General features: G+C 41.6%; 1 protein-coding gene across 1 annotated transcript in view; it reads left to right on the forward strand.

The window, feature by feature from the left end:
* The first annotated feature begins 8,675 nt into the window (after window positions 1–8,675).
* The window catches only part of LOC118409541 (tRNA dimethylallyltransferase-like), a 40,834-nt gene continuing 37,180 nt past the window's right edge, over window positions 8,676–12,329 (forward strand). The window contains exon 1 of the mRNA XM_035810645.1: window positions 8,676–8,860. Coding sequence (XP_035666538.1) covers window positions 8,720–8,860 — 141 coding nt within the window. The 5' untranslated portion in view covers window positions 8,676–8,719. The remainder of the gene's footprint in view (window positions 8,861–12,329) is intronic.

A 12,329-nucleotide genomic window follows, 5' to 3' on the forward strand; every position in this document is an offset into this window, starting at 1 on the left:
ACTTATAACAATGACAATGACAATGTCAATTTGTGAAATCAAGGACGTTTGGTCGAACATCATGGCCCCATCATATATTGTGCATGGAATGATGGATAACGTATAGTACTCTCTCTATGTACGTACACCGCCTATTTGCATTCTATACATGGCGTGCATTTCACGTTTATAACTATATGTACCTAAAGTTACAAGTTGGTACCCTTGTATAAATGTGCGGATTGCCATGCTTTGACAACTATGCATCAACAGTCCTGAAGTGATGTATTCCCACATTCACAAAAGCCGGACATGAACCAACCTCAAAATCAAACTCATTACAAAACTTTCAGTGTCTCAAATAAGATTTATAGAAGGGCATTGTTCTTGTTTAAAAATAGTTTGAGGATACCATATTGTCGCAAGGACATTTAGATTTATGTTGGGCGCCTCAAGCACAAACGCACTGCAATTCAAGTTTTGTAGCTGCTGGCTCATTGCCATATCGAAAGCAGGTGTTTCCCCGCTGGTCTGGGGGAAGACCACACCTGTGCAGCTGCATGGCACACCTGATTACTCGCCAGGTACAGCGAGGCTGTGTCAGGCAACCTTTATTTAATGCCACATCGTGTTTGGAAACACACAATAATGGGTAGGGCACAACCGTCAGGTCACGGGCAGAGTACCTGTACCTTCGGCCTGAGAGCGTTGGATTCTGCTGGCCTATGATTTTTTTTTGGTTGTATTCTCCAATCTCAGGTTTCGGTTTTAGATGTGGACGCGATTTTTACGTCAAGCTCCCTCCACAATGGAGAATAACTTTCCATATATAATCTTATAAAGCATTGGAATTGTCCTATAGATTTTGAGGTTGTGGTTGTGCCAATTTTTACTTTGCATTTGTGCTCATCAGAGGATCTTGCTGTAAACATTCAGAAATTTAACAAATTGAGACTAGGAGTAGAATGGTGGTTTTAGTACCCCGAAACTCTTGAACTCGATACAGACCTATTACGAACCACTCCTTCTCTGAAGATCAAAGTCAGGCACCGGTTCATGGGTTCATGGTATTGGTCCCTCAGCCATCGCGCGGTGTCTTATTCAGTCACGTGATCCGCCCCATAGCAACTAACTGGCCGCCATAGCAACGAGCGAAATCGGCCATCTTGGGGTGCAGTTTTGAGTAGCGCCCAAAGCAGCTCTCCGTAAAAATTGTAAATAGTTCCGAATCAATGCACAATTTCCCTTCAAACCTTTAGTTTCGTGATCACGGTGTTTTGCCGTTTGGTCAAGTTGACCAACAGGACAATAGATGGAACACGCCTACACTAACATATATCCCGCACAAAACAGCCAATTCAAACCTTCCGCCCAACCAAAACCCTTTCCTTCCCAGACTTGCCCTGTTTAATATTGGTTTTCATTCAGAAGGGATTGAAGAAGACGCCATGAAATTTGATGCAAGGAAAGTCGAGTTGTGTATTTTTTAATTTTTTTTTCTAGGAATGGCCATATCTAGATGTTACCTAACTTCGACACAATGTAGATTAAGTTCTTCAACTGGGCCGATCTGCCGATAAAACCAAATTCTAGGCCAATTTGTCGTCAACATAAGGCCGGAAACCCCGTGATCGGGCGAGTTGAAGATCTTTTGCAGGTCTAAGAGTGCCATTTCGGCTTCCTCCATCATTGATGCATAGCTTGTTGCAGAAATGTGCACTCTTAGAAGTAATTTGCATTTATTTGTGCATATGTTCACTTCCTTGGTTACAATTTCCAACTCACAGCTACTCTTATTGGAGCCAGATTACGGGAGTCGGATGGCCCGCGCGGCCCCGAGCTCGGTCCGGCTTGCCACGCGGGGCTTATCACTGGGAGTAAAAGCCCCGCGACACCTTTTCTGTCCAGAATAACATACAGCGTGCATAATTTCTTTTTGGGAGGGAGGCTGGATGCCTTCCCACAAAGAAAATTGTCCGATTTTAGCAGGTAGGATGAACTGAACTGATAACAAATCCACCGCCGGGAGCAAATGTCTCAATGGCGCCATTTTTTATGTTTCCCTGCCTATAATGGCTGTCAGCACGCACTGCGTTTTTCCCGTCGTTTTTGCCTTTAAACGTAAGACTGTGCTCAATTTTGGGACCAAACCATGTCAAAATGTAACTTACCACTCGTAGGACACCTTGTGCGCATAGCCCACCACCACGGCTTTAAATATCCCTCCCGGATTGGAGACGTGTGCAAATTTTTGCACACGGCACGCTGACCTTCTGCTTCCAAGATGGCGGAATGCCTCACACTGAACCTATTATGATATTCGTTGCACGATTCGTATCAAGCAAACATCCAAAAAAAGAGAATATGGATAAAATAACATTTTTACAGACATGAAAAAATAGTATTGTTGAATATATGCGTATCTACCTTGTTGTCGTAAAGATGTCGATGGATTGAGGGCGCGAACAAAGTGCTTTGTTACAGGCAACGCAGAAGGATGTACAGGGCTTATTCAGTCACGTGATCCACATGCAAGACGAGTGAGTGAGTGAGTCACGTGATCCACCATCTTAGGAGCAGTTTTGAAAGATCTTTTGAGTAGCACCCAATGCAGCTCTCCGTGAAAATTGTAAATAGTTCCGAATCAGTGCACGTTTTCCTTCAAACCTTCTAGTTTCGTGATCACGGTGTTTTGTCTGGTGGTGGGATGTTCAGGTTCAGGAATGATGGTTCAGGAATAATAAATGGCACAACAATCGGGTAACGTGTTAATTGTAAGGTTTGATTAGAATTTCTCGTGTGATAACTAGCAAAGCCGGAAACAAACATACGAAGGGAAAAGACCATGTACTGCTATGTCTCTGACGATCTGGACAGTGGATTTCAAAGGGAGGATGTCTTCTAGTTCTGTGATGAATGTCTATAATGCTAGCTATATGTGAACAACTAGCCGTACTACAGCCGCGGCACGACCCGTCCTTGACTAACGCAGCACGGCAGGCCGAGGGCCAGGTCCCGTCGTCGTTCAATTTTTGAGGTCTTTTTTTGTCGAACTTGCCCGATCACAACGTACTTTCTGTCAACTAAATTCCATCTTACTAGTGTTTATCCAGATACTTCGTGGTTCGTGGCCGCTATAAAAAGCTACCTGTCCACGAGAGATTTTGTATATATTGCTCAATGAATGCGGTGGAAAGTGAAATACATTTCATTAGTTAGTGTCCTCACTATGAGGTTGATAGAAACAGATTATTCCAAACAATCGCTACAATTTCACCCAGTTTTTGCAATCTAGGACATCACCAAAAGACTACTCTCCAAGCAGAGGTTAGGCTCCGACTGTTTTTTAACGTTTTTTTAGTCGTTTTTATCGGGCTTTCTATTTTGTCATTTTTTTCTCGCTGTGTCCCTTAGGTTTTGACACAGCAAGATATAATACAAAATAGAAAGCCCGATAAAAACGACTAAAAAACGTTAAAAAACAGCCTGAGCCTAACCTCTGCTTGGAGAGTACAAAAGACTACATTTTTACTGAAGTCACCAAACCCACTTATTTTGCAGAGTGTTGGACAGTTCATTAACCACTGCCTTCTAAGAAGAAGTCAAATCCAATAATAGATGCAGCTTTCAGCTGACTAGATATTAGTGCTAATACTGCTATGTACTATTTTGTTTCCCTCGAGAAAGTTCCTGCAATTAGCCTTCGGGCATGATTTCGCAAATAAATTCAATTAAATTATTGAGTTTATAGAGAGACGTTAATTCTATTATGTCTAGATTTTAATCTGATCGCTGTCGAATTTTTAAAAGTTGTATTTATGCATCAATTTTTAACGTCAACTGTATCACTGTCAAGCGATTCTGTGACTGATGGCGCATTTCATGTGTATTTTGTATCTCATATTGAATATCACATGCCGAGTCAATCAGAAATAAAGCTGAATCTGAACAAAATATTAAACAGACAAGGACTCTGCTGTCATAGTTCCCGTGTTCGTAGACTGGATCAAACTTTCCCTCGGATAAAAGATAGGTAATTTCCATTCGACTTTTGTAGTAAACATAGACGTGAGGTTGGAGGCTTGTTGCATAGTCAAACAGGGAAAACGACCTCACTTTCCCCGGAAATTTAGAGACGGACTCCGAGAAACTTCGCTGCATGGATGGACCCCAAGATGGTCGCTTACGGAGGGCAGGGGTGATGACGTCATGAGCCTCACGACCTCCCGTGAGACCTTACAGGAGGTTAAAGAGATTTGCCTCACCTCTAAATACTTCAGAGGGGCTGAAGGGACGAGCATCGAGGAGCTACTTAAAATTCCGATGAAATAAAATAGATTGATCACGTGAACGTTGAAGGAACACTTAAAACAATGTCAATTTGTGAACTCAAGGACTTTTGGTCGAACATCATTTATTACTACGATATCTTTACACGCACACCGCATATTTGCATTCTATACATGACGTGAAGTGTACGTTTGTAACTACCTGCATGTTGGTACACTTGCATAAATGTACGGATTGATGTAAACAAGTTTTGACGACTACATGTAACGTTATCAACAGTCCTGAAGTGATGTATTGCCTTCCCACATTGCCAAAAGCCGGACATGAACCAACTTCAAAATCAAACTCACTACAAACCTTTCAGTGTCTCAAATAAGATTTAAAGAAGGACATTAGTTTGAGAATATCATATTGCTGCAATGACATTTAGATTTATTTTGGGCGCCGCAAGCACAAACGCACTGCAATTTGTTTTTGGCTTCTGGCTCATTGCCATATCGAAAGCAGGTGTTTCCCTGCTGGCCTGGGGGGAGACCACACCTGTGCAGCTGCATGGCACACCTGATTACTCGCCAGGTACAGCAAGGCTGTGTCAGGCAACCTTTATTTAATGTCACATCGTGTTTGGAAACACACAATAATGGGTGGGGCACAACCGTCAGGTCACGGGCAGAGTACCCGTACCTAGGTACCTAAGGGCACGACATGACGCATTATTTGTCCTCGTGAGGACATAGCTGTAAAGCACTGATCTCTAAGCAGATTTTAGAAAGTAAAATCGTCAATTTTTCCTTGTCGGTGGCATCGTGTGGTGCTATTGGTATGGTGTTTGGCCCAAAACCCAGAGGTCCCTGCTTCAAAACAGTCCCGATTATACCTTGGGGAAGGCAGTTGTGTACGTAATGACTTTCCTCACTTCACTTATGTGAAAACTGAAACTGAGTACATAGCTTCGGCTAGAACTCCTGTAGGATAGGATAGGACATGAAATGCCCTGTGGTAGGGAGGTGAAAGAACCCGCCACACATATCAAAAAGAGTAGGGGTCCTTCCCGATGTGAGTGGATCAAAACTGACAGTCTGGTCTCCCGGTTGACACATTGAAAAGGTAATAGTCACCTGTTATGTCAGTCCTTCCTAAAGTAGTAAATGAATACTAGTAAATAAATAGATAAATGTAGCCCTTTTCAGTCACAAAACTGCCTTACCAGCTCCGAAACGGGCTGCTCCAAAAAAAAAAAAAAAAACATTAGTTCTAGTTCTAGTTCTAGTCCATAGTCTGCAAACCTCCTGGTAGGAATGTCATGAGTCTTCTTTTCTGTATGGCTACCCACGCCAAGGACTCCAGTCTTAGTGTTTGATTTGTGCAAGGAGGTTTGTGGCAGGTCAATTGCAAGTTGGTCGAAGTAGTTGTGCCATCAAAGAGAACTTCGGAAAACCTATGAAAATGGAATGGAAATGACAATTTTGGCATTGAGTGACACACTGCAATTTGCAAGTGCAACGCTTGGCCCACCCCTCTCAAGACCTCTTGGTATAGTCTTTGTCCTGCACGTTCTTAGAAAAAGAACGGAAGTCTTTTCTTATAAAGTATTAAGGACCGACATGTGTGAATCTACCGACACATTCTTCCACACAAGACAAAGCGAACTTTCCTAGAGAGGGAAGTATCACGTTCCTTCAAATATCTGACTGTTCAACGCTACCGGAAGTCAAATTTCCTGGGAAACAGACAGTGCAAAGTTTCAGTGTTTGATGCGTGTCCTGAGTAACTAGTAGAGCACCTCAGTTAATTGAATATTAGTCGGTGCTTTACCCGGACGACACGGGAGCCCCTAAGTCTAAGTCTAAGTTACCCATTACATCTGCTTGGGGATTACCCTTTGCCGTGCAAATCACGCGCACAACTTGAATGAACCTCATCCAACGACTGATTCCTGATTGGTAGCCGCTGAACAACAAGTCTTACATGTCCATCATCGATGCATCATATACATGAAATGAGAAGTACCAAGGGATCATGTCTAGCGGAATAATAGACGTTAAACAAGGACATCAACAACAACAACAACTTGATCATATAGATCTACTAAATATGATATGTAGTAGTATTATGTACTGATAAGTGCTATCCAAGCAGAGGTTGATGGCGGGTGGTGGGTAAATTTGATCATGACCTTTTTTCCCATAAACATGCCGTTTTTCTGTCAGCCGACGACAGTACAGGTGGGCTTGGCACCGTTGGCTGATGAAAAAAGGCATATAAGAAAAAGCAAAAGGTCACGATTTCCCCATCAACCTATTTCTCTGCTAGAATCTAGGAGAGAATTGGCGGTCCCAATTTTCTCACACTTTTCAGTGTGTGCATTATTTTCAGCTTGGGTGGCCAGATCAAACATTGCGAAGTGATATATTGATGATCTAAACTAATGTTGTGATCGTGTCAATTACAGAGCAACCAACAGACGCTGTTTGTGTTTCACGTGTAAACATCTTCTTCATGGCGCGAGATGAGGAAATGGAGAGTCTCGCACAATCACGTGTACCGTCGGTTGTTGGAATTTTCCCATCACAGCGGTATTTGGGGAATGTCCAAGTAGATGTAGGTAGGTTGGTACCCTGGAGCAAGTGGAGTTCCTACAGGCGTAGGTGTACAAAATACCCCCAAGCTCATTGGAGATAAATGTGGGTGACAGTGACTTGGTGTTGTTGAATATCTGGCTGTCACCGTTAGAAAAAGACAGCAGATTTTCAGACCCCGAAAAATCCTTTCCAGTCGAGCTGCCATACAGTGTCAGACGACAATGATCTGTACACATAGTAGACTAATCCATCTTCAATGTTGCTGGATCTCAAGCACGATGTCCATATAGAAAATTTGACGACGAGTGTTGACAGGTAGATTTAGGGCTTATTTTAAAATGATGCACGGATCCGCGGAGAACGCCACTTCCACGTCTTGGTCAAACCAAACCATTAACTTTGGAGCACGTCCTACTGCTAGCTCCAGTCTCATTTGACCCGCCGGCAATTTGACCCAAAGTTTATATATGACCCAATCATAGTAAACGTAAGACCCGATCACAATCATGTTTGACCCGACCTCAATTATGTACATGTACAGGCCCAATCATAATCATGTTAGAACCAACCAGGCGTACCCAGTCACCTTTACGTTAACTGTACATCATATCCCAGCAATTTGCCATGGCATTCCTGTAAAATCCCTCACTAATAGCTACTTCCAGGAATTGCTCAACATTACCCATATGATGACCCAAATTCTGATGTAACATTCCCATATCGCTTCGCTACATTTGTATAGCCTGATATTTTTAGCCGTCTTTTGTTGATTTATGTCTACCATTTGGTTTCGCACGTCATAGGTCTAATGGACCTTGAAAAAATTCCTAGAAAATATTTCGGTAGTGGTACCCATTCCAGTAAAGACGCGTTCCGTTTTAAGAGCAATACCTTCGAAATACAAACAACGTTAGCATATTTGCATAGAATGTCACACAGAGGTCATTTTGGTTCAACGTGTTGTAATGTGCACATACATAACATGGCATTTTACTGCAACATGAAATGTCTCCGACCGTCTCATACAACCATAGAAATTCTCTTATTTTAGTTTCAGCAAATATATAATAGACTTGGTAGATTATCTGTTCATATTACATGTTATATGGTAGAATCTAGTTATGTCCGATTGGCCAACTTCAAGGCTCAGCCTTAGTGAGGATTTTTTTTTTCTTCAAAAATCATAAATTTGCGCCCTTCGTTTTCTTTGGCAGGCTGCCTACTGCCTAAGTGCAGTACTGTCTCTATTACAAAACTTTCATATTACAAAAATATCATATGAAGCTCAGGTTACAGACAGGAGGTCTGTCTGAGAGATTCCATGACGCCTGCTGAAGTCGACGGACGCTGCAATGCCAAGGGCGATTTCGGGACACTGATAGATCCAGTCGAAACAGGTGTAATGTGACATGTAGCTTTAGGATCATTGACAGGAACGTATTACGTAATCATATAATGTCAGTGGAATGTTTTTTTTTCCTAACCCATACTTTTAACTATTTTCGTCAGGTTTCAGACTTAAAAGTCTGAAACCTGACGAAAATAGTTTTCGTGTTTTCCAAATCCTGATAGCCTGTATTAGCTCCTGAGTTCTGTACTCCCTAAATACTATAAATTTGTTTAAAATCTTGTTTTCCCTCTTTTACCCAAAAAACGCATGAGAAACCTCATGTCAAAAAGGAATAGGATGAAAATACCCCCAAAAAGAAGAAAAAAAACTATATTGGATTTTGGTTTTAATGCTTTTGTTGGTATTCATTTTGTACAAGTAACGTTACTACTGGACGGCATGGGTGCCAGGCCAGGTCAGACAAATGAAAGTGACGAAGGGCTGTTCAGGCGGAGGCGCTTCATCATCATCGCACAAAATGGCAGCCAGCGTCCGCAAAGTCGCGACTCGCCTGCCCGTTGTAGTGATTCTAGGAGCTACTGGCGCCGGGAAATCCAAACTGGCCATAGATATTGGAACTAGGATGAACGGAGAAATCATCAGTGCAGATTCCATGCAGGTACGAGGTCAGTTATTGGAGAAAACGTTAAAATTCTGTGTGATGTGATATTCGGGAAGGGGGAGGGGGGCATACACGTGCTCATCGCTAAACCTAATATTTGAACGTTTAATATCTCTTTGTTCTCGTAATCGGATAAAGTCTTGAACTTGGATTTGTCACTTGTGCTGCAAAAGTAATTTCTCAGAGCTAGAAGCTGGGTGCTTTGCATTGCTCAACATTGTTGGTGGGTGTTGCACAAAAAATTAGTAAGTACGACGTTACCTCTGCCCCTTCTTCTTCAAATTATGTTAATGAGCTTAATCCTAAGAGAATGGAATGAAAAAGGAATGAAAATGGAAAATGTGATAACATGGGTATCCCACACCTTGTCTATACTAGTATGTAGCTAGAGGTCCTCAGTAAACTTCCTTCATAATTTTACTTTTTAGGCAAAGTGTGGACCAGTCTTTGTCTAACATACAAGAGACAAAACGCCATGCAGGTTAAAGGTACAGAGGTAGCAAAATATAATATTAGATGTAAACAAGAGCTCCCTAAATCAGAAATTTTTTTTCAGTGTGCAAATGACAGCGCTTTTTTGGTGAAGTCCATATGCAAAGCACTCACTTGCTCGCTCACTCACTCACTCATTCACTCACTCACTCACTCGTCCTCTTGCACGTGGTGTGTTAAGACGACACCGACTGGAAGTATTAGGACTGTATTCAAATCACTAGCCTGATTTAATCGCGCTTCTCAGGCCCGTCGTACATTGCGGGGAGGAGTCTACAAGCTCCGGATAGCGGAGTTTGCGTTACACAGACTAGCAAATCACATGCAAAATTTTTTTAGGTAAAAAAACTTATAAGAACCATTTTAGGACATTTTTTCACGTGTGCATTGTTTGTTGTGATCCCTAGCAATCTTGTATCTTTTGTATCTCTGCATTATACTATGTCAACAGAGCCTAATGGTCTTCGATCTGCACTGAACGACTGTCTTGTTGAAGCTGTGCCTTCCCTCATGGCCTTGGAAATTTCATTGAAAACTTGGTTTAGATATACCTGGTTTAGATATACCTGGTTTAGATATACCCCATCAAGTTTCTTCTGCATCTCCTGATCCCCCCAGATACATATCAGTAGTGCCAACAATGAGAGCTCGAGTTGACGGCCATAACAAGACTTTGTGATAAAAAAAAAACAACCAAAATATTAGTAACTAGATTCACATTCACCTCGCGAGGAGGTCCCGAAAAATCTGTCCTGTATCCAAAACGAAGCGTTCATGATGGTGACAAATTTATCCGTTTCAGTTTGCCAAAGGGATAGAACCATTTGATTTTTTTCATCATGAAATGAGGAGGTTGCAGGAGGGCAGAACAGTGAGTTGGTATGTCGAGTCATGGGATGAAATAACCAAGCAGATGTTGGGATTGAACATTGTTCTGTAACAGTGCTTTCAGATTTGAACTCTGGCCTGGAAGTCTGGAACCGTAAGCAACCCTACTATAAATCCATAATATAAATATTGCTTGGTCACCATTGACAATATAATTATATACTGACCCCAAAATGAGTCCCTATGTGTCATCCCATTATTCTGACTCCAGAACCACTACCCATTTCTAAGATTTTCTTACACCAGTTCACACACCTGATTTGTTCCCTGTTGTCCAATCTGATGGTACATATTTCACCAGAGTATCCTGGGGTCTTACATCACTAATACAGTATAAGAGTATTAGATACTTGCCAAGCAGAGGTTCTGCTCTGGCTGTTTTTTATATGTTTTTAGGTGCTTTTGTCAGGCTTCCTATTTTGTACCGTTTTCCTCATAGAAAGCCAAAAATAAGGTGCCTAAAACGTAAAAAATCGGCCAAATCCAAACTTGGAGAGTAAGTATTATAGAAAGAAATAACATAACTGTCTCTGAGCTGTCATTTTTCCAAAGCTACAAATGATTACTGCAGGTTCATGTCACAGGTTTGAAATACACTTCGAAGCAAATGCATCACAACTTTGAACCATAACTGGATTTACAGTTAAATGCATGGACAGGGAAGAACTCGGTCAAGAAAACAAAACTTGCAGCTTTAGAATAGTTTTGTCATTTCTATTACATGTTCCATTTTAATTTTTGTCTCTCATCCATTAAGTATATAGTTTGTTTGCTTTGTAATTGACCCTCAGCCAGGTATGGATTTATGCCCCAATTATTCAATAATAAAAGTTATCATTAAAACATTAGCTGTCACACCCTCCCTTCCGTTTACATACAAAGACAGACTCTATTTCATTACTTGCCTATCTCCTGCTGAGATCCTCAAACAATGGGGATTTTTTTGTAATTGTTTCCTATTAGGCAGTCATTCATACAATGATAACTGCAGGGGGATCAGCTTGGCGTGATGGTGCTAAGATAACGTACTGTGCTAACACTGGTTAATCCCATCCAAGGAGCAGGATTATCCCTTTGGTAATCACTGGTACCCATTAGAGCATCGTTAACTCATTCCTATCTAATCATGTATGATAAACTGCAATACAAGTATATACTCTCCAAGCTAAGGTTAGGCTCCGGCTGTTTTTTACTGTTTTTTTAGTTGTTTTTATCGGGCTTTCTATTTTGTCATTTTTCTTGAAGTACGCCACCCAAACGCCAGTTAGTTTTGACACAGCAAGATAAAATACCAAATAGAAAGCCCGATAAAAACGACTAAAAAAAGTTTAAATAACAGTTGGAGCCTAACCTCTGCTTGGAGAGTAACAAGTATATGTGTATGTGTATGTGTATGTGTATGTGTGTGTGGAGGGTTGGGTGGCAGGAGGCCAATCACAATTGCGCATATAATACTATATACTACTAAATTTCATGTATCATTTTCAACCTTAGGCTCGGTACAAAAGAAAATTGAGATTTCATTTAATGAATATGAGTCTCAGATTTATTTTGCAGCTTGCTAGTGAAAGACAAAGGAAGGTCAAAGGTTGTATTTTGAAGTTTGTGGAGGAAAAGAAGTAGGAAGTGAAGCCTTAGGCCCAATCTAGACACAGTTTTTACCGATATCTGTGGAGATGTCGGGAGGGATCTGGAACGTGGGGGGCGGGACACCCGTGGCGCTTACAGTCATAAACAGCTGTATAGTCTAATTAGCCCGCGTTGTATGCTAAATAGTAATGATCCCTCCCGAAGTTGGGACGCATCTACACGTGCACGGAAGTGGTCAGGGACCCCTGCTAAGCTATCGGGCGAATGGTCCGGACCTTTCGGGAGAAATTTTGCCGATATTGTAATGGCGATATTGTAGTTCCATCTAGACGCTGAAAAAAAGCTTTCGGCGAGAGGTTGTCGCAGGTATTGGGAAAAACGGTATCTAGATTGTGCCTTAGTTTCTCCAAACCATTATTGGTCAATAAACATTTGGTACCACATCAGGTGTGCTTTCAGGTGTGAGTAAGTGGTGTTAGTACTGGAGCCATTTTGA

This window comes from Branchiostoma floridae, chromosome 2 (assembly GCF_000003815.2).
Source record: "Branchiostoma floridae strain S238N-H82 chromosome 2, Bfl_VNyyK, whole genome shotgun sequence".
Lineage (NCBI taxonomy): Eukaryota > Metazoa > Chordata > Leptocardii > Amphioxiformes > Branchiostomatidae > Branchiostoma > Branchiostoma floridae.